General features: G+C 43.6%; 2 protein-coding genes across 3 annotated transcripts in view; both read right to left on the reverse strand.

Moving 5' to 3' along the window:
• The window catches only part of PTPRN2 (protein tyrosine phosphatase receptor type N2), a 942,968-nt gene that overhangs the window by 832,838 nt on the left and 82,542 nt on the right, over nt 1-27,588 (reverse strand). The gene's annotated exons all lie outside the window — the stretch shown is intronic.
• LOC135981263 (prohibitin-2-like) lies at nt 16,901-17,941 on the reverse strand. The gene has a single exon (XM_065582756.1). The coding sequence runs from the start codon at nt 17,939-17,941 to the stop codon at nt 17,336-17,338; it is 606 nt and encodes a 201-aa protein (XP_065438828.1). The 3' UTR covers nt 16,901-17,335.

Consider the following 27,588-nt stretch of genomic DNA (forward strand, 5'->3'; position numbering starts at 1 on the left):
CCCTTCTTGTTACCCTTCACATCCCTTGCTAGCTGCAACTCCAATTGTGCTTTCACCCCTATGTGCTCGAGCAATATTTTTATACTCCTCCCTAGTCATCTGTCCAAGTTTCCACTTCTTCTAAGGTTCCTTTTTGTGTTTAAGCTCACTGAAGATTTCACTATTAAGCCAAGCTGGTCACCTGCCATATTTGCTATTCTTTCTGCACATTGGGATGGTTTGTTCCTGCGCCTTATTATGTCAATTCCCTATGTCACCGCAGCATTTGTAAGGCTACAAGCCATTAATGATTGTGAAGTGCTCTGACACAACAGCAATAAGGGCCATATAAATACGTGGATAGATAGGTGTTCATTTTTGGATGATATAAGAACATAAGAACGGCCACACTGGGTCAGACCAAAGGTCCATCTAGCCCAGTATCCTCTTTTCTGACAGTAGCTAATGCCAAGTGCTTCAGAGGAAATGAACAGAACAGGTAATCATCAAGTGATCCATCCCCTGTCGCCCATTCCCAGCTTCTGGCAAACAGAGGCTAGGGACACTATCCCTGCCCATCCTGGCTAATAGCCATTGATGGACCTATCTCTCTTTTGAATCCTTATAGTCACGTCATCCTCTGGAAAAGAGTTCCACAGGTTGACTGTGCGTTGTGTGAAGAAATAATTTTTCAGTCCTTTCTTTTAAGGTTTTGTGATAGGTATGCTACGTGTACAGCAACCTGAACTAACACAATATAAAGACTTTGTGTATTAATAACATAAAAAGAGTTAACTTCTCAGTGATTTACAATAGTGAGTGCCAAAAGAGTTTATGTGCACAAGTAATGAGCCTATGACAGATCAGATAAATCAAAGCTGATTAAAGGAAGTACAACTCACATTGTGAAGTTCAGAAGACCAGACCAAATCACGCATGCACAAGGGCTTCTTGTACCCAGAATTCAGCAAGTGAAAAGAAACAGCAAGATTCTCCCCACTTGATGGGTTTGGTGGTCCTCTCTCAAAAATCACTTGTTCTGTGGATTTGAACCATTCGTCATTTTTATAAACCCTTCTGATAGAGGCAATCGCTACAGCTGAGCCAAGCATAATCCCCGTCTCCTCTCCCAGCTGGTTTCTCTAGCACTCTCTACAAGAAGAAAAGAAGCCCGTGATACAGATTACACTCTCTGCTCAGGGGAAAACCCTCACTTCTCAACTAGTTAAAGGGCAGAATCCATAGGGACTGTCACTGCACTGGTTCCAACCTCTCTCTTCCTCTAGTTTATCCCCATATATTTTTGTTCCCCATTATGTCAACATACTCAAGGTCATTCTATGGATACAATCAGCAAAGGAGTATTGGAAAGGACTTTTCAAGCTCTGCAGCTCCTGAGTGCAGAGACTGTGCATTTTAGTCTCTTTACGAGAAACACATTTCTCTTCCTGGGTTCTGACAAAAACGATCCATTCTAACCAGATCAGGTCACAAAGTGAGGCAGAGCGTCCGTCCCCCCCTCCCCCCAAGATGGATAAGATGGGCCATCAGGATAAGCCACTGGTGGCCGAGATGGTTTGTTTACCTTGAGAATCCGCAGGCACAGAGGTAAACCTAAGTAAACAACATGTCCCAGCACACCAGCTGCTTACCCTGATGGGCCAGGACAGCAACTGGTGGGGAAATTTTTTTGGGGGGGGAGAAGCTGGGAGTCAGGGGAGTAACCCCTGCCAGGCCCAGAGCTGCAGCTGCTTCGGAGGCTGTGGGGAGAGCAGCGTGGCCAGAAGCAGAGAGATTCTGGCCCCACCTCTTCCCTTCTGGCTCTGCGACCTCTCCTTGCTCCCTCTGTTGGGATGAGAAGCTGTGTCCCACCTCTCCCTCTCTATACCTGTTCATAAACCGACCCCCTTCTCTGGAGCTTCCCTTTTTTACTAAGAAAATTCGGCTTGTGAACGAGTATATACGGTACCTATATGGGAATACATATTTGATAGTGGGCTCTTCAGTCTAGCAGAGAAAAAGTATAATGTGATTCAATGGCTGAAAGTTGAAGCTAGGCAAATTCAGACTGGAAATAAGGCATACATTTTTAACAGTGAGGGTAGTTAACCACTGGAAAAATTTACCCAGGATTCTCCATCACTGACGATTTTTAAATCAACATTGGATGTTTTTCTAAAAGATTTGCTCTAGGAATTATTTTGGGGAAATTCTATGGTTGTGTTATACAGGAGGTCAGATTAGATTATCACAATGGTCCCTTCTGGCCTTGTAATCTATGAAATACAGAACCAGATTGCAGGCCACATAGACTACTATGATATGTTGCTCATCAGTGACTCTAGATCACTTCAGCCTCATCTATGGGGAAAATGACGAGCACAGAGCCTAAGAAGTCACCTATGCTATCAAAAATGTTGATAAGCAACAAAAGCGACACAACAGCAGCACAGACCACAAAGAGAACACAATGCATATTTTCCCCATTTACCACCCTATGATAATCTTGCATTAATTGTATCTCCTTTATGAGTCCTTCAAGCTTGTGGGTGGTTTCACCACCCAAGAAAGGGAAATGAAGCTTCAAGTATTAGTCCTTTTTAAAGCCCTTTCCTCAACGATTGTTTTATTCTTTTCAACACAATAGCAAATAAACTGAAATACTGGGCAATATTTTCCCCACAGGCTTTCCTTATTTCAGCCAGCCAGGAGAACGCCGTCTTACCCTTAAAGCCAGCTTCCCCTTCCTTTTATACTCCCCCTGAAGTGGCCATGTAACCAGCCAGAACCTGTTAACATTTTACAGACTGTAGTGCCTTTATGTCATCACAAGTTTAATGTGTGTGTGCGTCTTTTTAAGAACTATGCTGGTACAAACTGTCATTTAATATTCTTGAGAACACAGGTTGTTCCACCCGCTTCTACCTCATTCACATATAGCTGCCATCTAGCAGTATCCTCCAAAAGAAAATCCAGAAGATCTTTTCCTTCCAAGCATTGCTGGTGATGGAAACAACAGTGCAAGGGCCTCAGAAGACAAAATGTAGGCATGTCTGATGTGCTTCTTTGGCTCACTGGAGGTTCCTCAGGGCAAGATTTCAGACTTTTATCTTTACCAGTTGCTGTGAATAGCTCTGGACATAAAGTACATTTCAGTTTTCCTAAAGGAAGAATTAGAAGATAAGGATGAAGGGCCAGATTTTTAGAAGAACTCAACTCCCATTTAGGTGACTAAATATGATCCAGATTTTTCACAGTATTCAGCACCCAACATGCTAAACTCTTCTGAAAATATGATCACTTATTTTGTGAACAATTGGGAGTTAAGTTCTTTGGAAATTAATGGCTTAAAGAGGTGGGCTGGCACAGGTGAGAATCTGCAACCCTCTCCACTCAGCAGTGGGATGAGAGACAGCTCTGCCTGGTCAGCTGAAGAAGGAACTCACTGGTCACTCCAGGTCATGTGATTTCCCCCCTCCCTTCCATACACACACACACACACAAACCAAGTCTACGGCTCTACTGAGGGGCAAAGGTGGCTGGGACAGTTTGCTTTGAGCAGGGCACAAAAGTCAAGTATAGTTCTTCTTAGCTCACCAGATTTGTTTTTGGGCACATTACCAGTATAATATGCATGTAAATTAAGAGATGTGGCTGAATTCTGTACACTGCTCAAATCCTATCAGTTGCATATAAAATCTACTATTGTTTGTTTTCATTGGTTTAATTTTGGCATTAACTCGGCTAATAATCTTCCTTTTCCCCCTTTTTTTCTTTGTGCTTCTCTCTTCTTCCCAATGTCAAATTTCTTCCTCATTCTCTTTTCTAAAATATCTCCCCGTCTTTTCTTCTATTCCCACTCCTCGAGGCTCTAATCACTCCCTGCCCATAACCTTCACTCACTCTCTGCTATTTAAACACCATAGGCATTTACTGACACTCGCAAACCCATGCACCCATCACTCAGCAACTATTCCACCCATCTTAACCACACACACCTCACTGCCTCATCCTCTGGGAGGTACAATAATTCCATCCACACCACTTCCTGAAGAAGGAGTTATCTGGGTATGCCACCCACTTTCCTTCTGCTGGGAGTCTCATGGAGTCCCCCTTGCACTTCGTTCCAGTAGATTTCCGGCCAGGTGCTGTGGGGAGGGTAAAATTTGCCCCCTTTCAACTTCTCTTGTACTCGGGCATTTAGTGGTTGCACTCCCTTTCCTGCTGCTGGGGCTTTCCGGGGATGCAACCACTTCTAACTGGAGGGAGGCAAGCTTTTCCACACCTCTGAACCTGTAGAGGTGAGTCCACAGCTAGCTAAAAAGTAGAGCAAGTTAAACTCAAACCAAAATCATGTCAGTTCAAAAATAGCAGTGAATATCATTAACAGAGTCTTCATAGCGAGAGAGTGAGAGAAAGATGCATGACATGGACTAATGAAACCAGTGCCAGTTCTAACCCATTAATGGCCTTAAGCAGGAATATTCTGGGGACTCCCACTGCACACACAATACATACGAATAATTCATGGGGGGGGGGGGGCTTGGGCTGCTCAGGGCACTAAGCAGTTGCTTAGTCTGCTTATGCCTAGCGCTGGCTCTGAATGAAACAAATTTAAAAATTTTATTAAAGCTCATGCAAAAAAAATGTAATACATAGGTTGAGAAAAGAGTGTCTGTACATCTGGGTATAGTGCTTAGATTATCCACAAATACAGAGTTTGTTTTGAAAAGTCATATGATTCATAGAGTACATAATCAGCAATAACATAAATTTAGGTGAATGCATTTAAGAATACAGTTTAGATATTAGCATCCAAGTATTCGGGTACATCATTCATGAGGAGTTGTACAGAGATTTAGTTGTGGAAAGCAAAATATATCAAGGAGTGGAGATTTTCCCTCCCTAATTGAGAATTAGAGTAGGTTGTCCATTTAGGAAATACAATCTATCAGGGAAGTCTTTCAGTTACTTTTCTTACTGCGATTCTCATCGGAACTCCAGCTCATCCCTCCTGGTATTGTCGATGTCTGATGATGTGTTCTATGTAGATGTCCCTCGACCATCTGATGGCGTCTGACAGCATGAGTTGCTGCATCAGCCGAGCATAGCGTTGACCGATTCCGCACTCTCTCAGCACTCACTCGTTACTGGGGTTCCATGCGCCTAAGGCTCTGATGATCAGCGCGTGTCTGAACCTGGTAACCCCTATCTCTCAAGGTGTCGGCCAGAGGGGCGTATTTCTCCATCTTTCAAGCTCGGGCATCATGGAAGGCCAGGGTCCTGCTCTCAAAGGGCACTATGATGTCCACCATGATGATTTTCTTCCGGTCCTTCATCGTGATGATGATGATGATGATCAGTCGCAGTTGGCTGTTGGTTTCGGGGATGGTGGAGTTCATGGCAACCTTCCCTGTGGGTGGTGAAATGGCTCTGACCAGGCGATCTTGGATGGCGTTGTGTCGCAGCTGCCAGGTTCTGGAATGGGGCTTGCGGCTGCACAAGATGTGGGGTAGCATCTCGTTGGCATAGCCGCATTTCCTACATCACTTGTCCAGATTCCCGTGGCGGACGGCTCTGTTCAGCAGAACGCAGTTGAGTTGGGCCCTGTGGATGAACCTCCAGTCGGCAAATCGGGTGAAGCTGCCCTGGGGAAGAAGTAGTTGCTGGTGTCCCACTTGCACGTCACCTCGAAAGCTTTGCCCTGGTCTGGCTTCCGTTTCAGGTTTTCCACATACTGGCAGCAGATGGCATCCTTCAGGGTCCTCTCCAGCGTGTTTCTAGCTTTCAGAATGAGGATTGTGTGGTCAGTGTTCTTCACCTGTGGCACCAGGACTCCCAGCCCCTGGCATTCCTCGCACCACGTCCAATGGCAGCCAATAGGTTTCTCCAGCTGTCGCGTAGCATTGCGGGCATGATTCCAGAGCGAAGCAAAGTCTCCCCGTCTCTTCCAAATTTGCCTTCCAGCAAGCCACTTAGGTAGGTGGCAACATCTTGGTTGGAGGGGGTCCTGGAGATTCGCTTCTTGATGACATCCCGCAGAGCACTTTCTACAATGTTCCTCACCATGGCATCCAGGCATGTCAGAAGGTGGAAAGCATGAGTGATCACTGCAACGTCGCACAGATCACTACTAAACCCAGATCTTTTCCTCTTCCCTCCACCCCAAATGGTTGTTTTATTGTTTACTGATGCCTGTTGTCATATGCTAAGACTGTAAATTCTTTGGGTCAGAAACAGTCTTTTTTATTCCATGTGTATACAATGCCTAGCACAATGGGGCCTGGATCGCTGATTGAGACCACTAGGCATTGAAATATATATATCGAAATATGATCCAAGCTAGAGGAATCCACTATGGAAAAAATGTTTTTCATTTAAAAGAGAAAAATGTGAGTATTAAAACTTAAGTCAATGGCTGCACCTTGACACCTCAATCACAATATGTATTAGTAACTGAATTGCTTTCTCTTTCAATATTACTCTCCCTCCAACCTGTGCTGATAGAAGCACTATAAATACCCATGATACACAGATAGATAAATATGTGAGGGGGCTACTTGCTGAGCTAACAGGCTGTCACTGCTTATTTTCAGCTTGTATGAAAAATTGCTATCTCAGTTCCCTTGAATGGGGTTAGTACTGAACCCCCTTTAGAATTAAATAATCAAAGGAATACCTATTTGGTGACAATATTATTACACGTATTTGATTATTAGTATATTAATACAATGGTGATTACATCAATGTCGTGCCTTCCTGCTGGAGAGCACTGAGAAAAGGTCACTATTAACAATAATTGAGGATGTCAGCAGTAATAACAGCTCATGAGGTGTGGAATGGTCATCACCAGCAGAGCTCCAGCCACACCATTTACATTTGCCCGGATTTCAAAAGGCAGATGGTATTTTGTGGGTAAATGTATGCCTCTGGGTGTTTTTTGTTGCATGTGATAATACATATTAATATACTTTAGGGTTTTTTTCCCCCCAACCAAAACTAAAGGCCATTTTAATGCTGCTTTAGCCAAGCTTTTTTTCTTTGGTGGAGGCCACCAATAGCTCACATGCTTTCAGCAAGTGGATGGCAAGTAAGGAGTCTTCTTCGAGAGAAAGAAGAGAGGCGCAGTTCTGATAACATTCTGCCTATTAGACTGACCACTAAGAGGCCGGACTCAACCCTTCCTTTAAATAAAATCACTGTAGAACAGTCTGTCATTGAGGATCACTGAGATCACCTTAAAACTATAAGACTAGAACAATTAATAATTAGAATCAGTTTAGAATTATTGAAAATTAGTCTAGAAATCTGTGCCTTTAACCCACATCTATTGCCCACGACAGCGGGAGTGAAAAGGTGATTTAATTTCACTAAAGCAACCTAGCACCTAAAGAAAGATCTTTATATATTAGTGGTCTTATTGGTAAGGAAAGAAAAGATCAGTAGTACTGCAGTCTAGACTATATGGTCCATTTCTTTAAAAACTAGAAGAGTTAATCGGAGTGTTAAAGTGATCTATAGACTTTCATCTCCAGGTCACTGGTCCAAATCCAGGCCAAGTTAGTAACAAGTTTCAGTAAATACCACCTCATTGCTGTCTAGTGTTGTTTGTGAAATGAGTTTGGTGAACTCAGTTTAGTTCCCAGTAGAAAAATGTCTACATCACATAAATCACCACTTCCAACTGACATCTTTTTTTACACTCTCAGCAAAGAAGTCAAGGGTTGGAGAAGATAGCCAAACAAAGTGAACCCTCTCACCTCTAGAGAGATTTTTCCAATTAAATGTTTAAACACATCAATGGGAGAATTTGAGAAACTTTTGCTGTTACTGCCAACTCCATACTTATTCAGTGGAAAGAATACTGCAGACTTGATGGCTGTCAGTCTAAAACTTTCCATGAGCACTAGATTCTCTCATACACAAACATGAAAAATGTACTGGGATGCAACATTTGGTCCTTGTTTTACAAAGTTCATAGTGTGCTGGAATGAAAAAAGTATTTATTTTCCATTGTCGTGGTTTGAACAATTTGGGTAAAAGAAGTAAGGAATCCCTGGGCAAAGGAATTTAAGAAAAACTGCTCTGGGGTGGCAAAGTTTGAAAAATGGGGTTCTTAAGAGCCTAAATCCCATTTTCAAAAGTGACTTAGACACATAGGAACCTAAATCTCAATTTATTGAAAATTTTATTCTAAATAATTAATAGACAGTTGTTACATTAATTATTATTAAAGTTGCCCCTTATGCACTGGAAAAACTCCCATTATTACTAGGTCAATAAGGATCAAGAAGAGATACAGTTTATGGACTTTCCTCTATAGATTGCCAAAACTCCATTTTCATTTTGTCATAGACAATCTTAATTAGTTAATCTTTGCAAAATGCTTAAAAGATGTAAATTCAATGTAAGTACAAACAATCAGTGTGCAGTTATTTCCCATCACCTCCAAAGGAAAGTAATTTACTTATGATGTTTGAGGTTGGAGCACCTTGTCTCAGTTTCAGTTTGTGAAGTCTTTAGAGAGCGATTTGCAAGAAGCAAATTTTGAAAGATGACCTTTTTGGAGTTTAGTGGCTATTATAAGATCCCAAATAGATTAGAATACACTACATCCTTCACCGAGGTACCTGGGCACCTTCCAGAAATGAGTAAGTGATGGGACTAGCATCTGACATATGTCTCCATCTTTCTCCCTTCCTCTCTCCAGGTGGAATATTGTTTGATTTATTTATCTCTGTTGCACAGTTGATCCTGCCAGGCTAAAATTTCAAATAAATTTGTGAGAGTCAAAATATATCTTAGCCCTTAGTGGGGAATGATGGGATGAAGGATAGGCCAGAGCAAGTCATCAAATGTGTGTTTGTTTCAGGAAAGTGGTTGACAAGACTAGAAATAGGTCAGCAGAATGAATGGCAAGCTCTGAGAGCTATATTTCACAGCTGAATATTCCAGGAGAGAAGTAGGGACCAACTAGAGCCCCAAGAGACAAAAACAATTTCAGAACATCCAGATTTATAGGTCCACTAATTTTAATTCAAATATAGTTAATATTTACCAAGCGCATTTTAAAAAGCAGCTTTGTACCTGTCTCAGACTCATAGACTCTAAGGTCAGAAGGCACCATTATGATCATCTAGTCTGACCTCCCGCATGATGCGGGCCACAAAAGCTGACCCACCCACTCCTGAAAGAATTCTCTCCCTTGACTCAGCTGTTGAAGTCCCCAAATCATGGTTTAAAGACTTCAAATCGCTGAGAATCCTCCAGCAAGTGACCCCTGCCCCATGCTGCGGACGAAGGCGAAAAACCTCCAGGGCCTCTGCCAATCTATCCTGGAGGAAAATTCCTTCCTGACCCCAAATATGGCGATCAGCTGAACCCCGAGCATGCGGGCAAGATTCTCTAGCCAGACCTCTGGAAAAAGTTCTCTGTAGTAACTTTTAATATCCCATCATTGACCATTGTTACTAATTACCAGCGATGGCACGTTATTGACCTATTGACTAAAATCACTTTATCCCATCAAACCATCCCCTCCATAAACTTATCAAGCTTAATCTTAAAGCCAGAGAGGTCTTTCGCCCCCACTGTTTCCCTCGGAAGGCTGTTCCAAAACTTCACCCCTCTGATGGTTAGAAACCTTCGTCTAATTTGAAGCCTAAACTTCCCGACGGCCAGTTTATATCCATTTGTTCTCGTGTCCACATTAGTATTGAGCTGAAATAATTCCTCTCCCTCCCTGGTATTTATCCCTCTGATATATTTAAAGAGAGCAATCATATCCCCCCTCAGCCTTCTTTTGGTTAAGGTAAACAAACCGAGCTCCTCGAGTCTCCTTTCATACGACAGATTTTCCATTCCTCGGATCATCCTAGTGGCCCTTCTTTGTACCCGTTCCAGTTTGATTTCATCCTTTTTAAACATGGGAGACCAGAACTGCACACAGTACTCCAAATGAGGTCTCACCAGTGCCTTGTATAACGGAACCAGCACCTCCTTATCCCTACTAGAAATACCTCGCCTAATGCATCCCAAGACCGCATTAGCTTTTTTCACGGCCACGTCACATTGCCGACTCATAGTCATCCTATCAGATGATTTTGTATCCTTTTGATACTATTATATATAGTGCCACACTCACTTAGACTTAGATATATTATTGAAAAGAAAAGGAAAGCATTATGTACATGTGAAATCTTGTAATATTTACACAAGAGCTTAAAGAAAAGAAAAGGCAGCTTGGTGTGGTCCCAGTCAAAGGCTTATGAGAGTGGAGACATGTATGGTGCATGAAGGATATAGGAGAAGAGCAATGAAAGTCAAAGTTCTTGAGGGAAAGGACTGGTATTAGGCAGGTAACCCAATGCATTACTCTACTAAAATGTGTCTATTTATCTGAACCTGAAAATATTATCAACAACAATATGGGATTGAGATACCAGGAAATGGGTCAAATAAGGATATGGGAGTATGCCAATGCTAACAGTGCCCTGTGAGGAGGAATAAACCTTTTGCCTTGCCACAGAAAAATGAAAGAACTTGATAAATGTTTGTGTACTTTATATTTTAAAAAAAAGCTACAGAGAATTCAGTTGTTCTAATTCAATATGATTGAAGTATCTCTTTACAGATAATCAATATTCACCATCATGCATTTTGTTTGATTTATGATGGAATTAGTGTGTGTGTGTGTATAATGATTTAAATTGCATTTTTTGTCTGAGTGAGATATAGTGAAAGACTTGGGACAATACTGTACCATGCTGATGCAAAATTAAGCCCATCACAGATAGTTTCTAAATCCGTTCCAGATTCTGCTCCAAATTCACTGCCAGGGTAAATGGACGAAACTCCACTGTATACAAACAAAGATTTCGATTCTCTGAGTGAATGGGTCTGATTCAAATCTCCACCAGTTGTAACTTGGAGCCAGGCCCCAGGTCTCCTCAGTACAGGGAGCTACTCCCGCTTTACACTGATGTATCTGAAATCAGAGTCAGAGCCCAAGTTTCCCAGGATACAGCACACTGACTCATTCAAGTTGAACTCCAGCCCTGTGAACACCAAGTGACTGATGTTCCTTCAACAGACTAACAGCTGGAAGGCAGGCACCACAGAAGCACATATCAGAGCAGTAGTTAAGAAAAAGACTGGAGATTAAAGCAATTGGGGAAGAAGCCAAGAAAATTAGAGATAATTTAGAAGTGTAAAAAACTGATGCATGCTGAGTCGTAGTAGAAATCGAGTTCTAGTTTCTTCCAAAAATGTAAACAAAAGATAAAAACTCTCTCTGTAAAAAAGAATAAACCTCCTACATTTTAGAAGCTCACCCAGCTTTTAAATCTTTTTTCTAAACCACCGAAGGAAAGTTTGCCCTTCGGAAAATTTCAGTTTAATAAGAAAAAAGTACAGGGCTTGGATGGCTTCAATCATTGACCAATAGAGCCTTTCACCATGAAGAGTAACCAAGAGCAGTTACTGTCTAATAGCAATTCTAAGATCTACATGTGAAAAAAACCCACAACCCTTTAATACATCTATCAGTTTTATCATTTGAATTTCTCCCACTGAAAACAACAGTCTTCACATCATGGGTGTGAAAAATTAACTTCACACATCTTGGGGAACACAGGAAAGATCTGGGGAAAACGAAACCAGTTGCAAGCCCCCAGTCTCAGAGTAGTGAAGAGAACTCTCTCCTCTCTACCAGCAAGTGTGGTCTAATGGGCAAAGCCTATGTTCTATGCCTAGATCTAGCGTTTAGTGTGACCTTGCACAAGCCACCCCACCTTTCTGTTTCTTCCCTGTCTGTCTTGTCTATTTAGACTGTAAGCACTTTGGGTCTTGTGTGTTTGTAGATACCTGGTACAATGGAGCCCTGATCAGCACTGGGGTTTCTAGGTGTTACTGTAATATAGCTAATAAGCTATACAACAGCTGAATAAAGATATTAGGTTAAGAATGTCTTTTGAATATGAGAGAAAAGGAAAAGATATGTAAAAAATTGTCCCCAGGCCATGCAACAGCTGAATAAAGATGTCAGGAAGGTTTCAGCACAAAGCACAGAGGCATTTTCCTGCAGACTTTTTTTTTAATTACTATTTAAACAGCAAAGTCAGTGCCACTCCTACTCCTGTTCAAATAAAGCAGTATGATCACAACAGGAAATATGCAAAACCTCCTTGCCAGTCACTGCACTGTGGACTGCTTGTGCTTTTTATTTCTACTCTGCAAGAACTGATGTGAAAAAAAGTGGAATGAAAGCATCTCTGGGACATTTCCAAAGAATTCTAATTAACCTCCTGGAGAGGGTGAGCTGTAGATGGACAAGGAGACTCCCAGACTCCCGGTGACGTCAATCGCTCTGTTCCTGGTTTGCTTTCACAGTGTTACTGCTCGTTCTTTTCTTGACTTATTAAACAGACACCTCTGATAAAGTGATAGATTTTTCTCCAAGACCTACCTTTGTTGTTATCGTACTGTAAATTTGAATGACTTATCTAAAACCGCTTGATCGTAATTGAAAGACTATTCAAGGGCAACTAAAAGGGTTTTTTTTTTTTAATTCAAAATAAAGAAAAAGCTTGTTTTAGGCACGCAGCCATCTCTTATTCCATTCTTCTCCAATGAGAGGGAATTGCAGCCAGTGTGACTGTACTGCAGTGGCAATTTGTGAAGTGGGTACAGTGCACATTATGTACAGCACATTGGAGCTTCATGGGGTCATGGCTCACTAGCAGATCGCAATTCATTTCTGAGAACAAGTTAAGGTGCACACTGTTACCATCCACAGCTATAGTTAAGTTGGAGGCTGAAATCTGCACCATTTATGTTTCGTTCCCTTTACCTGCCCTCCAAGAAAGGTATCTTCCAAACAAATGTTCCATACAGCAAACATGAAACTCTTGCCTCCAAAAATAAATAAATCAGTCAATAAATGAACAGGTGCACTTTATTTACCTTCTGTCTATACTGGCACAGCCTATCAGTGTAAAAAGCCAAATAAGCTCTTCTTACTCAGCTTCCTACATCTCTGCTCACATCATCACCATCTACTATTCTGCTCATTCTTCCCATTCTCCTTGCATTCATCTCCCACCCCTCTAGTCCTTCTTCTGTGCTCCCCCTTCTGCTTGCCAATATGGGAAATCTAGGCCTGGACCCACAAAGGGACCCAGGAACTGCAGTGCTCTGACTATCTCCACACCAAATAGTGAGGTGGGTGGTTATCCTTTAGCCCAATGGTTAGGTAATTCCCCAGGGATGTGAGAGATCCCAGTTCAATTCCTTTCTGTGACTTCTCTGATCATCTGTCTTGGATGGTTTAGAAACAACAAATCCTGCATAGAATCATAGAATCATAGAATATCAGAGTTGGAAGGGACCTCAAGAGGTCATCTAGTCCAACCCCCTGCTCAAAGCAGGACCAATTCCCAGCTAAATCATCCCAGCCAGGGCTTTGTCAAGCCGGGCCTTAAAAACCTCCAAGGAAGGAGACTCCACCACCTCCCTAGGTAACGCATTCCAGTGTTTCACCACCCTCCTAGTGAAATAGTTTTTCCTGATATCCAACCTGGACCTCCCCCACTGCAACTTGAGACCATTGCTCCTTGTTCTGTTATCTGCCACCACTGAGAACAGCCGAGCTCCATCCTCTTTGGAACCCCCCTTCAGGTAGTTGAAGGCTGCTATCAAATCCCCCCTCATTCTTCTCTTCTGGAGACTAAACAATCCCAGTTCCCTCAGCCTCTCCTCATAAGTCATGTGCCCCAGACCCCTAATCATTTTTGTTGCCCTCCGCTGGACTCTTTCCAATTTTTCCACATCCTTTTTGTAGTGTGGGGACCAAAACTGGACACAGTATTCCAGATGAGGCCTCACCAATGTCGAATAAACACAGTATTCCAGATGAGGCCTCACCTGCATCTTGTCAGGGTGTTAGACTAGATCAGTAGTTCTCAACCAGGGGGTACATAAACTCATCTAGATATTTGCCTAGATTTACAAGAAGTTACATAAAAAGCACTAGCGAAGTCGGTTCATCCTAAAATTTCATACGACTCGTTTATACTGTTCTATATACTCTACACTGAAATGCAAGAACAATATTTATATTCCAATTGATTTATTTTATAATTATATCATAAAAATGAGAAAGTAAGCGATATTTCCGTAATAATGTGCTGTGATTCTTTTGTATTTTTATGACTGATTTTGTAAGCAAGCACTTTTTAAGTGAGGTGAAACTTGGGGTACACAAGACAAATCAGAATTCTGAAAAGGGGTACAGTAGTTTGGAAAGGTTGAGAACCACTGGACTAGATGACCAAGTGGTTTCTTCTAATTCTATAATAAGGAGAAGGCATTTGAACAGTATCTGAAGTTCTGAGAGGCCAGGGAGGAGATTGGGAGAGATTTTTGCCCCTGGTGGAAGTGAGGAAAGTGCCTTAACCTCTGGACTATACAGTCACTCTCACTCTCTCTGCTCAATTCATACTTAATTATTTATACAAAGTACAATTGTATAATTGGACTCATCAAGAGAGACTGAGAGAGACCCACCCCAGAATATCCCATAGCAGGGACACTGGAACAGGGGGGGTCCCAAAGGGGCATAGCCCGTCCACTTTTCGCCACCTCCTGCCCCTCCTCTCCCCCCCTCCCCCGAGACCCTGCCCCCCAGCCAGGCTGGAAGCCTGGCAAAGGAATGAGGTAAACATATTTGTATAGTCACATGGGACACAATATTTAATGTGGTTTAGAGTCAGCCTGGCAATTCATGTGTGTGCCTTCCCAACTAATTTTAATGAACTGACATTGTTCAATAAGAAGTTTATTTTTTTCATAAAGGATCTGACCTGAACCAAAACACTAAACAGGAATCTTTATAGTAAGAGACTCCCCATTTTACCAATATCTTGCAAATCTAATATTGTAGTGTTGGCAGGTCTGGAATTTAATGCTCTGTCTGCAGACAGAGAAGAACAATGTGTATACACAACGTGTAGATTTAAATTATAGTGATTATAAATGCAAAGCAAACATTTAGTTATAAGATAGTCCCTTTATGCAAATATTTTGTGATCTTTACATAAAGGCAGTAACAGCAGAGGAACAAGAATAAAAAAAAATCCCAAACAATTAAAGTGGGAATTTTACAGTGCCTCCCTCTTTTTAATTATATTGCAAGTACATTTTCAGGCTAACACAAGAATTCAAGGGGAACATTTTAAAGCTTTCAGCTATAAAATTGTCTTACAGCAAATTATGTCAGAGAAACAAACATGGAAGTATTCTGATACTATGAAAAACCGTGCAAGTGCAAGCACACAGTACTCAGCCACCTCTCTTCATTTCACTTTCTTGTGAATGAAACTGAGCTAGTGAATTCACACCAGTGTCCTAATCTTTGTCAAAAGCTGGCTTCTCTTTCCTTAAAGGTAGTTGAAATATATGGTAGGGTCAAGGTACAAAGCATAGCTGCTGTGTCTGCAGTTTAATTTTCTTTTTGAAGAGTCCCTAGCTTTTGAACAGATGCCTGGAACACATTTAATTAAAGGACACTTGGAAAATAATTTGAGTTTACAGAGTATGAGTTATACTGTTACTCTTCTGTGGACAAAACGTGCGCTGGCATAGAACACTTAACTGGGAACCCAATTCAATAAATTATCAGGAACATTACAGCTAAGAGGTTTCTCCTATCAATTCAATCTCTCTTTAGCTGTTGGCGGGAGGTTTGGAGAGCAGAAAAAACACATTTACACAACTTTCAATTTAATCAGTACACATACTCACAGTGTAACAATTTGTCTGTAGTTTTGTAAATGTTATTCCTATTGTTTTGTGTATAGATAACAGGAGCCAACCAGACTGGATTACTACAAAGTCTAAAACTCAGGTTTGGAGCACCAAGAATCCCTGGAAACCGCCAGTTCAAAAACCAGCAGTATTAAATCAGCTCTTCATCCTTCCAACCTAAATACAGTAACATACAATTCATCCTCTAGATGAGTGAGACCTTAAAACCCGAGATCATATCAGGTCTGTGTAGAGGTTAAAGATGACAGAGCAATTTTCGTAAGAGTACGTGTTTGCTCCAGTGTCCTTGGCCAAATTTTCCAAAACCCGGCTCTCAGTACTGTTCGTTGATAAATTATATACTGTGCTACTGAAACGCATTAAGTGGTTTGGCATGAAAATTAGCATATACACATATAAAACATTATTAGTAAACTACTCTTGCTTTTAGGTTTTGGTGGCTCTCCACGAAGAAGCACAGTGTGGGCTTCATGGCAGGTCCCAGAATTTAAGTAGTATGTGTTTGTAAGTATATCCAGTTAATGCACCTAGTCAAGGCACCTGGTTACATTGCCATTGTCCTTAGACCAAAACACAACATAGTTCCAATTTGCAGGATATATGGAACTTTGTCAAGATCCCATAGACATAGCCATTTAAAAAACACTGTTAACAGTCTGTCTACACTACAAATTGAAAATCAGGACACCAGGGTCGGGTGCATTTGTTATGTAGATAGGACCTTAGAGGTGCTACCAGTTCCATTTCCACCAGAATATTTTAGTCACCTGCTCCCTAGTAGCTTATGGAATGTCTCTATTTATACCTTTATCTCTGTTGCTATTTTAGTGCATAGCTAGATAGTAATGGCAAGCAGCTTTGGAGCAGACTCTCTGCTCCCAGTGTTTCACAGTATTGGTATTTTCCACTGGACAGCTGATTCTTTACAGGTGAGAAGGATAAAATAGGACTAAAATTATATCTGAAAGAACACACATCTTCAAATCATTACAATTCAAAGCAGTCAGGGTACATAAATAGAAGTTAATTATATTTGCAGCAAGCTACTTGTAAGATTTTTTAAATATGACCTGCAAAAGACAGAAAAATATCACTGAACTGAAAGCTAGGTGCTGGTACCAAAACAAAGGCCTCACAGGCTTGGCAGACACAGCAGTTACGATTCTAGTCCTATAAAAATCCAAGCACTAGCAGAGGCAGCGCGTGAATAACAGGTCCCCAAGGGCTCACACTGCCCGCCCCTGACTGAGTTTAAAACCACCAAATGGGATTTAATAGGACCCAAATGAAGCAGGAATTAAACTAGCCAACTGGTGAAGCCCAATGGCATAGATGGCTCCCAACACTGGGGATTGGGTACCAGCTTGGCCATTGCATTGGGAATTTAAAAGTAAGTGAGAGAGAACAATCAGTGAAAACTAACAGGCACCAGCAGAGGGCCCAGGCAGAGGGAGAATCTTGGGTGAGGGAAGATCGCCAAGGTCACTCACACATCTTGCTCTGCCAGTTGGTGTGAATGGTTCTAGCAGTTTCATTTCTTCCCCAGTTTGGTCAGGAGGCTGTCACTTCCTCTGGTGAAGCCCTCATCCTGTAGGTTCAACTGTAAGTTATCAGCTGTAAGATACACGCGGTTCTGCGATGCCGCAATTGTCTTGGAGATGTTCTGGGCAGCTCGGATCTTGCGCAGCTTGATATAGCCTGGGTTCTTGCTCAAGGCTTCACCAATCATCTTGGCAGCTGTGGCTTCCCCCTCTGCCTGGACAATCTTCTGCTTCTGTTCCTGCTTGGCCTTCTCCACCAGGAACTGGGCTCGCTGGGCCGCTTGCTGGGCCACTTGCTTAGCCTCAACAGCCGCTGTGTACTCGCGGCTGAAACTTAGCTCTGTGATGGCCACATCATCCAAGATGAGGCTGAAATCCTTGGCTCGCTCTGTCAGTTCCCGTCGGATTAGCAGAGAGACCTGAGCTCGCTGAGTGATGAGTTGTGAAGCATTGAACTTGGCCACAACACTTTTGAGCACCTCGTTGACGATTGAAGGAAGGACCCGCTCCTCATAGTCCAGACCCAGGCGCTGGTACATTTTAGGCAGCTCTGCAGCATTGGGGCGTGAAAGGACACGCAGAGAAATGTTCACCATCTGCAAAAATATCACTGTGCTTCTCCCCCCCCCCTTCTTTATTATGTATAAAGAAGGCACAAAACGTATTGTGGAGGTTGTTGGGGGTGGGGTTTTGTTTGTTTTTCTGCCTTTTTTTTTAATGTCACAAATACAAAGAATGTCAAGAACTGTATGGTCTTCCCTGGTTTTCCTGAAGGGTCTCCTGATTGCCTGCCCTCCATCTCAGTGGGAAAGACTGTTGATTAGATCAGCAGATGTGACACTGTCCAGAAGGGAGGGGCAAGAATGCATGCTTGGTGAGGCAGGGGCCAGGTTCCCTCTCATTCTCGGGCCTCTGGCTCTCATTGGCCAAATTGCAGAAAGAGCAGGTGGACTGACTCTCATGGTCACCTCCACCTACTTAAATTCTTCCTAGGATTTTCAAGAACTCCAGAGCCCAGAAGAATGTGAAAAGTGGGTTTACCGGGATAATTTTGGAACCAGGTGGCTCAGTGATCATCCACAAGGACATCCAATACTCTAGGTAGGGTTGCCAGCTTTCTAATTGCACAAAACCGAACACCCTTGCCCTGCCCCGCCCCTTTTCCAAGGCCCCACCCCTGCTCACTCCATCCCCCCTCCCTCTGTCGCTGGCTCTCCCCACCCTCACTCACTCATTTTTACCAGGTTGGGGAAGGGGGTTCGGGTGTGGGCTCCAGGGTGGGGCCAGAAATGAGGGGTTCAAGGTGTGGGCTGGGGCAGGGGTGCACAGGGTTGGTGTGGGGCTGGGAATGAGTGGTTTGGGGTGCAGGAGGGGGCTCCAGGCTGGGGGGTGGAGCCGAGTGGTTCAGAGTATGGGAGGGGTCTCTGGGCTGAGGCAGGGGGTTGGGGTGCAGGGTGTGTGTGGGGTGCAGGCTCCAGCAGGATGTTTGAGTCTGGGAGGGGGCTCAGGGCTGGGACAGGGGTGCAGGAGGGGGTTGTGGGCTCTGGGGTGGGACCGGGGATGATGGGGCTTAGGGTGTAGGAGGAGGATCAGAACTGGGGCAGGGTGCTGGGGAGTGGGAGGGAGTGCAGGGTGCAGGCTCCAGGAGGGAGTTTGGGTGCAGGAGGGGGCTCTGGGCTCGGGCAGGGGATTGGGATGCAGGAGGAAATGAGAGCTCTGGCTGGGGTGCAGGCTCTTGAGTGAAACTGGAGATGAAGGGTTTGGGGTGCAGGAGGGGGCTCAGGCCTGGGGTGCAGGCTCCAGGAGGAGTTTGGGTGTGGGAGGGGGCTCGGGGCTGGGGCAGGAGGTTGGGGTTCAGGAAGGGGTGTGGGCTCCAGGCGGCCCTTACCTCGGAGGGTTCCCCAAAAGCAGCGACATGTTACTCTGGTTCCTAGGCACAGGCGTGGCCAGGCGGCTCTGCACAGTGCATGTTCACTGCCTCCGCCCACCAGCGCTGCCCCTGCAGCTCCCATTGGCTGGCCAATAGGAGCTGCGGAGCCGGTGCTCAGGGCAGGAGCAGCACACTGAGACGACAGGGCTGTCCCTCTGCCTATGAGCCAAGTGACATGTCGCCACTTCTGGGGAGCCGCGCGGAACCGGGTACAGAACCTGCCAGCCCCACCAACCGGACTTTTACCGGCCCGGTCAGCAGTGCTGACCGGAGCCGCCAGGGTCCCTTTTCGACCGGACAGTCTGGTTGAAAACCAGACACCTGGCAACCCTAACACTAGGCCTGAGCTGTTGAGGGATGATGGAATCTACCTGTCAGATGACCTTCATGGCTGGATCCAGCTGTTAACAGATACTCAGCAGCTTGGGTGGGAGTGCAACCAAGCTAATGGCTGGTACTTCCAGTGGCCAGTGAAGAGAAAGGCTAAAAGGACCAGCTCCAGAGGTAAATGAGACCTTTGTTGGTGGTCCTTGGGCCTAGAGGAGAAGGGGAGACCTGCAGTCTTAGCAGACTGAGGTCCCTTTACTCCCCATGCAGATGGGAGGACAAGGGGATTCAGAAGTGAGCTGAGTCCTAAGGATGAGCCAAGGAGGGTTGATCCTGCATTATTGGTTATATGATGGGAGCCCTTTAACCCTGTGCTGGACCCAGTTAAAAGCCTGGTATGTGAGAGCAGGGGTGAGTGGATAGTGCCCCTCCCCAGTGTTTTATTAATAAAATCATGGACTGCCGCTTAAATCCATCCCTGTGTCTGTCATTCTCCTACATGTCCCGATCAGTGTCTCAGAGAATATTTATTGAATGGAAAGGGGGGTGTTCCATCTTTTACAAAAGATTCCTTTATTAAAAGGATTAGTCATTGACATTACACAGATGTTTTTTTAAAAAACAGAATTTTAAACAGCCTAACTAAAAATTATTCTCACTCCCAATAGCTCAGTTTTAACTCTAAACTCATTATGTCATCACTTCACTACTTCATTTTTCCTATAGTCAGAGTGTCTTTCGGGCCAGACAAGACCTTAATTTCTAATATAAAATAGCCCCAAGAAGACTCACTTCACTTCTCTTTAAATTAAAAAAAAAGTCAGTGTTGTCAACTCTTGCGATGTTATCTTGAGTTCTGTGATAGCTGTCTTTTTGTGGGGCAAGTTCTGGGTTATTTAAGTCCTAGCTCCTGGAAACATGTGTTTGTGGAAGAATCTCAGCCTTCATATTAAACAATCCAAAATGTTTAGCCTCCATAGTTCCAAGGAAAAGTTTGAGATGGTGATACTTAAAGGCTCAAAAATCAGGAGGGAAACAAAAAGAAGCTAAAGTTTATTATTTTACAAAATCATATTATTTTTAAACAAATCGTGATTTTTGGGGTCTGAATCATTTCTTTTAAACATTTGAGGTTTGAAACAAACTGAAACAAACCTATTAGTCCTGCTTAATATATTAAAAAAAGAGAAGCAAAATGGGTAAAAAGCTTCCCACCCCTTGCATATCAGATAACTAGCAAACTACTAATAAAACTCAGTATTTTTTAAAACAAATAATCTTCCCTCTTTCAGTAACTCCCATTCACTTTGACAAATCAGAATTAATGCCACTTTTTAAAAACAGCAAAGTATCACATAGCACCAGTATAGAAAAATATGCAGGAGACATACGGTTGCCAACTTTCTATTGCACAAAACCGAACACCCTAGCCCTGCCCCTTCCCTGATGCCCTGCCCCCCGCTCACTACATTCCCCCTCCCTCAGTGGCTCCCTCTCCCACACCTTCACTCACTTTCACTAGGATGGGGCAGGGGGATGGGTTGCAAGAGGGGGTGAGGGCTCTAAATAGGGGTGTGGGCACGGGGGTAGGGCCAGAAATGAGGGGTTCAGGGTGCTGGAGGGGGCTCTGGGCTGGGACAGCTAGCTAGGGTGTGGGAGGGGATGAGGGCTCCAGCGATGAGGGGTTTGGGGTGAAGGAGGGGGCTCCAGGCTGGAGGATGGGACCGAGGGATTCAGAATGTGGGAGGGGTCTGCGGGTTGAGGCAAGGGAGTTGGGTATGGGAGGGGGAGAGGGCTCTGGGGTGGGGCCAGGGATGAGGGGTTCAAGGTGTGGGAGGGAGCTCTGGGCTGGGGCAGGGGGGTGAGGGCTCTGGGTTGCAAAAGGGGGCTCCAGGTTTGGAGGGGCTCAGGGCAGGGGGTTGGGGGGTGCAGGCTCTGGGGTGGGAATGGGGATGAGGGGTTTGGGGTGCAGAAGGGGGCTCTGGCTGGAGATTGAGGTGCAGGAGGTGGTATAGGATCTGGGCTGGGGCCAGGGATGAGGGGTTTGGGGTGCAGGAGGGGGCTCCAGATTGGGGCAGGGGGTTGGGGCGCAGCAGGGCTAAGGCAGGCTGCCTGCCTGTCCTTGCTCCATGCTGAACCCCGGAAGCGGCCAGCAGGTCTGTCTCTCACCCGCAAGCACCGCGCCCCCCCCCCCAGCTCTCCTTGGCTAGTTCCCAGCCAATGGGAGTGCGGAGCTGGTGCCCAGGGCAGGGACAGCATGCAGAGCCTCGTGGGCCCCACGCCTAGGAGCCAGACCTGCTAGTCACTTCCAGGGCGTAGTGCGGTGCCCCAGGACAGGTAGGGACTAGCCTGCCTTAGCTCCGCAGCACCTCCAACCAGACTTTTAATGGCCTGGTCGGTGGTGCTGACCGGAGCCACCACAGTCACTTTTCAACCGGGTGTTCCGGTCAAAAACTGGACACCTGGTCACCCTAAGGAGACAGCCACCCTCTTGAATGACAGAGAGGCCTGTAACTCTCATTGACAGGTGGAGATTGGTATAGCAAATTCCTTACTTAAATTAAAAAAAATGCGCTATAAACGGCAGAGTGAGGCTGACTTCGAAAGAAGGAGGATTGGAATCCAAGGGCTCTGGAAGGAAAGCAGTGAGTAAGGTAGATTGAAACCGGAGGAGAACTCTTATTGCACTAGAGGCTGGGGGGGGAGAGGATGTGTTGCTTAAACAAGCTGGAGAGAGAAGACGCTATCCCTCTGCTTTTATAGATTCATAGATTCCAAGGCCAGAAGGACCACTGTGATCATTTACTCTAACTGCCTGAATAACAAAGGACATAGAACTTCCCCAAAATATTTTCTAGAGTATATATTTTAGAAAAAAATCCAGCCTTGATTTCAAAATTGTCAATGATGGAGACTCCACCACAACCCTTTGTAAATTGTTCCAATGGTTAATTACTCTCTGTTATAAAAGTATACCTTATTTCCGGTCTGAATTTGTCCAGCTTCAACCTCCAGCCACTGAGTCACATTATTCCTTTCTTTGCTAGACTGAAGAGCCCATTATCAAATATTTGTTCCCATATAGATACTTACAGACTGTGATCAAGTCACCCCAGAAGCTTCTCTTCGTTAAGCATACTAGATAGAGCTCGTTGGGTCTAACACCATAAGACATGGTTTCTAATCCTTAATCATTCTCGTGGCTCTTCTCTGAGCCCTCCCCATTTAAACAACATCCTTCTTGAATTGTAGACACCAGGACTTGACATCATATTCCAGCAGTAGTCACACCAGTGCCAAATACAGAGGTAAAATAACTCTCTGCTCCTACTCAAGATTCTCCTGTTTATGCATCCCAAGATCTCATTAGCTCTTTTGGCAACAGAGTCATATTGAGAGCTCATGTTCAGCTGATTGTCAGCTATGACCCCCCCACATCTTTTTAAGTGTCACTGCTTCCCAGAGTCCCCTGCCATGTAAGTATGTCTACATTTTTAGCAGAGAGGAAGCTGCGCTGTTCCCTCCTCGCACTTACTTGAACCTTAGAGAGAAAAGGAATGCTTTGTGTCATTTAATAGCAACTACTATAGCTCAGGAAGACCAGTTCCATATCAGATACCCCCGTCCTTCTCTGGAAGTATACTGGGAAATATATGGGTCTAAAGCAAGAGAAAAATGGGATCTTTGGGGCTTGTAAAGAGATCCTCTGGGAAGAAGTAAGGAAATATACTTGCACTTATCATTATAGCCTTCCACTGAAAACACTTGGAATTCAAAATGAGCAGTGAAGAATACTCATAGAACCAGAAGTTTGAATTAGTAAATATGAGTATTAAAAACCTAATTACACTCATCCAGTCAGGTCACTGAAACATGCCAAGAGACCTGTGTATCCAAGAAAAACAATCCCACTGAACTAAAGTTGTTAATACCAAATGTTCACAACAAAATGCTTGTGAACAATCTGCAGCCTGAAATCATTCAACAAAGTTATCCAGGAAATAATTTCAAATAATGAATACATCTGTGAAAATCTTGAATTCTCCGACAATTCATGGGCAAAACAAGAGAAGAAGTTAATCAAATAAATTATTCATTCAAAATTCTCCTATCAGCTTTACCCAAACCCTTTGGTTACTCTGTGATGTCTGTGCTTACAGACACCCAACCCATATAAAATCTCTCTAGGAAAGTACTTTGTGCAAAATAGGTAGTTTGGATATTTAGGACTTTGCTATAATGTTAGTCTGGGGCACTTAGACCAAAAGGAGGTTTCTTTTTGTTTTGTATTCTAGAAATGTCTGCTTACTTTTCTCTCTTTTCCCCCTCAGGTAACTACACCTGGTGGATGGAGACCCTGACTATCAAAGTCAATGTGAGTTTTCCCATTGTGTCAATGGGATCACACCTTTGCCATAATGGCTGCTTAAATTAGCCTTAGTGATGCCACAAATAGTGATACCACAAATAGTGGTATCACTATTTACCCACTGTAATGACTAAATAACTTATATGCCTATCAAGACCCATACTACACTATTGTGGCGAATGCAGCATTTTTTCAGAATATATATATATATATATATTGAGATGGGGCATGATAATTCTGCACTATATAGATTTAATTAAATATATTTAAATCTATATAGTGCAGAATTATCATGCCCCATCTCAAACCAAGATGGACACAGTCATCACTGTCTGAATAAATATGACGAAATTCAATAATTTCCCCCTCTCTAGTACTCATATGTACTGACTGAGGGTGAAATCCTGGCCTCAATAAGTTAATAGCAAACTCTCACTGAGTTCTATGGGACTAAAAATTCTAACTAGCCAGTTACAATCAGACCTTAACATTTTTCTTTTAGCTGTACTGAAGTGGTAAATAAATAGAATATTGTCTCTTTTAGTACAAATCAAACTAGAACCATGAAGTTTTGTACCTGAGAATCTTCCTGATATTTCTACTTTTCAAACACATCCATCACTTTATTTACATTTCTATTACATAATTTTCAATGACAATAACCAGACTTTAAAATACTAATGGGATACAAAAGTGGGACATGAGTAGGGTGCTCTAGTTAACCCTAATTTTCTTAGTTCAAAGGAATAAAAAATTGAATCTTAAGGATGAATTTTCATTTGAAAAATAGGCTCATTTTTTACCTCCATACCTGAGTCTGACTGAGTCCCTAAACCACCCCCAAAGAGAGGAGAGCAAAAATGTGAGAATGTCTCTTTTTTTTTTAAAAAAAAGTGCAGTTTAAGAGGAGATCTGTGCTTTGATGTATAATGCAAAAGGACATTGGTGGAATGAAGTGTGAAAAATGAGTAGGTGTCAGTGACGTGCAAAATGGCAAACTTGCTTCTGAGCAGTTTGGCAGAAGCCAGGTTGTGAGAAATAAGGCACTGTTGACAGAGTGGGAATTCCCCTCAGGGAGGTAGCTCTTCCCCTTGAGTTGCTTGGAAGCTGGAATAGCAATACCCTTTCAATTATCTGCTTTTGCCTACTCTGTACTGCTAATATGTTAGAAGGATTTTTATTACAACATATAAAAGAAGGCTAAAGGGACACTTTCAAATAGAAAATCACATTTCCATTTGAAAAATTTGAACCTACTATAATTACAAGGCACACATATAAGATCCCTACAACTAAAAGAGGAGAGTGGGAGAAATATTTTTCCTGCTGTTAGGCTTCTGCAGTTTTACATTGTGCACGTGACAACACTTTGTGTAGGGTCATGTTCATTGTTCTGTTGATGACCTGCTGTACGTTCCTGATGGGACAGGGGTTGCGAGTATTGTAGAGATCAAGAAAGAATTGCAAGAAAGTAGATTGTCCAGCAGTACCTATTACCTATCCCGGAGTATGGAGCTTTATTAAATGAGAGCATGGGGATTGGGCTGTGGGTTTAGGTTTAGGCCCATGTCTAATATAAATGGAATGATATTTCAGAGGCTTAAAGGATGATATCATTTTACTGGAAACATATGATGATTGATTACCTCAGTCCTCTTGCACATGGACCTCTACCTCTTGTGTACTGCAGCTATTCAATAGGCCCTGCAAAGGTGTATTTACCAGGATCTGGCATAGTCTTCCCTTTGGGATCCTCTAGACCCCCGCATGGAAATGGAGTAAGTCCCCACTAAACTTATTAGAATCCTGAGGGGTATAATGACAATGATAACTCAGCAGGAGTTGGGCAAGGAGAGCTACCTTTTCATGCCCCAGGTATGCTCACCTGGCCTGATGGGGGGGAAATAAGAAGTGACGTGTTTGCTCTGTGATCCTTTCTCCTTGGTGTAGAGCCAGAGAGCACCAGGAGCCTGTGAAGGATGCTGAGGATCTCTCTTCTTTCATTTCTGAACCTCTGCTTGTCACTGGGGAGCACCTGGCAGGAAGTGCACCCAGGCTGCTTTGGACTACCTTGGAAAAATAGAGAGGATATGCTGACTCGGAAGGTAGCAAAGAGTTTGGGATCCAATATGCCTCTTCTACAGGACAGAGAAGGATGCAGGAGACACCAGGCTGGAGGGGGAAGCATCACCTCCTGAAGAAAGATCTACAGAACGCAGGCCTCCTAAAGCCAGGATAGGAACTGGGAGAACTACAAGGACCCCTCCCTACAAGCCAGAAGAAGGATAGAAAGGGAAGACTAAGATACGCTGAAGGACATTCTTCTCACCATGCTGCCCCTCAACTGCAAGAGAGTGAGAAGAGAAGCTGGGGCTGGAAACAGGTGGGGAGCCCCAGCCCCCTTCGCAGGACCCAGAACAGGGAAGTGGTTGCCCCTGCAGAGCAGTGGAGGTTCCAGGGATACCCTGGCTTGGTGTAGCCTCCTCCGCAAGAGCTGAAGAACATAAGAAGCTGTAGTGGGGGAGCAGTAGGAGGGGAGACCTTTAGTCCCTGAGTCTCAAAGACAGATGAAGCTCAGCTGGAGGCAGAGGGAAGTATTATTCCCTCATCAGGTGTCCTCTTGAGGTCCTCAGAAGTTTACTTGTTGCAGTGTTTACATCTCAGCTGCTGTCCATGCTACTGAAACTGAAGAGAGAGCAGGGGGTGTGCCCAAGCTCATCTGGTGCTGATATTTCTCCAGGGCCTGACCACTCTCCCCTGATGGAAAGACCCTTATCAGCTTCAGCAGGAGAGCAGAAAAACTGGTATGCGCCTTTTTAGTAAAAGTTAATTAAAAGACACTGTATCAAGTTAACCATGTCCCTTCATGTCAAAATATGCTGAAATAAATTTTCTTTTGAGGAAAACCCAAGTTGGGCACTTCTTATTCTGGTCTAGTAAGCTGCTCCCCTCCCTTCACTAGACTGACTCTCCAACCCAAAGGTACATGAAAAAATAGGAGTTTTTCAGCTATGGCAGCCCCTGTAATAGGGCAATAAGATCATCAACCGGAAGAAGAGATGTTGTTTCTTTGGGAGGAATTCTTCCAAAGCATTAAAATATTTTAAGTAAGGGTCAGGGAACCTTGGCCAGTTTACAGCACTTTCATGGAGAGACTAAAATACTCAAAGGCCATTTTCAGGTGAAGTGAAGTCATGAAGGGGCCAACCACACTTGCACTTGCTAATCTCAAGTTTCCTTTAAAGAGTCTGGCTCTTACTAAAAAGTTAAAAACAAATTAAAAAGTTCAGGGAATTAAAAAACTCAGCACAATAATATATTTGATTGTTCTTGTGTTGTCTCCAAAAACTCTGCCCCATAGCTCTGATCCTATTTCTAGAACTTGTTTTTGGCTAACTAGTAATTACAGAGATAGTGGAAAGTTGGTATCATCCTAATCATAAGTTGGAGACACAAAGAGAGCAGATGGGTTGAATTTGTAAAGTGCAACGGCACAATCAGAGCACACACATCAACATTTTTGTTAAAAAAGGCATTTAGCTATTCTGCACTTCCGAAGGTCACATAATCAGAGCTTTGCAAGACGTAGCTGAAATGTCTACTTGTGCTGACGTATT

Source organism: Chrysemys picta, chromosome 2 (assembly GCF_011386835.1).
Source record: "Chrysemys picta bellii isolate R12L10 chromosome 2, ASM1138683v2, whole genome shotgun sequence".
Lineage (NCBI taxonomy): Eukaryota > Metazoa > Chordata > Testudines > Emydidae > Chrysemys > Chrysemys picta.

Bases quoted from the DNA above. Each gene is read 5' to 3' on its own strand.
- LOC135981263 (XM_065582756.1), bottom strand. From the start codon at position 17,941: ATGGTGAACATTTCTCTGCGTGTCCTTTCACGCCCCAATGCTGCAGAG.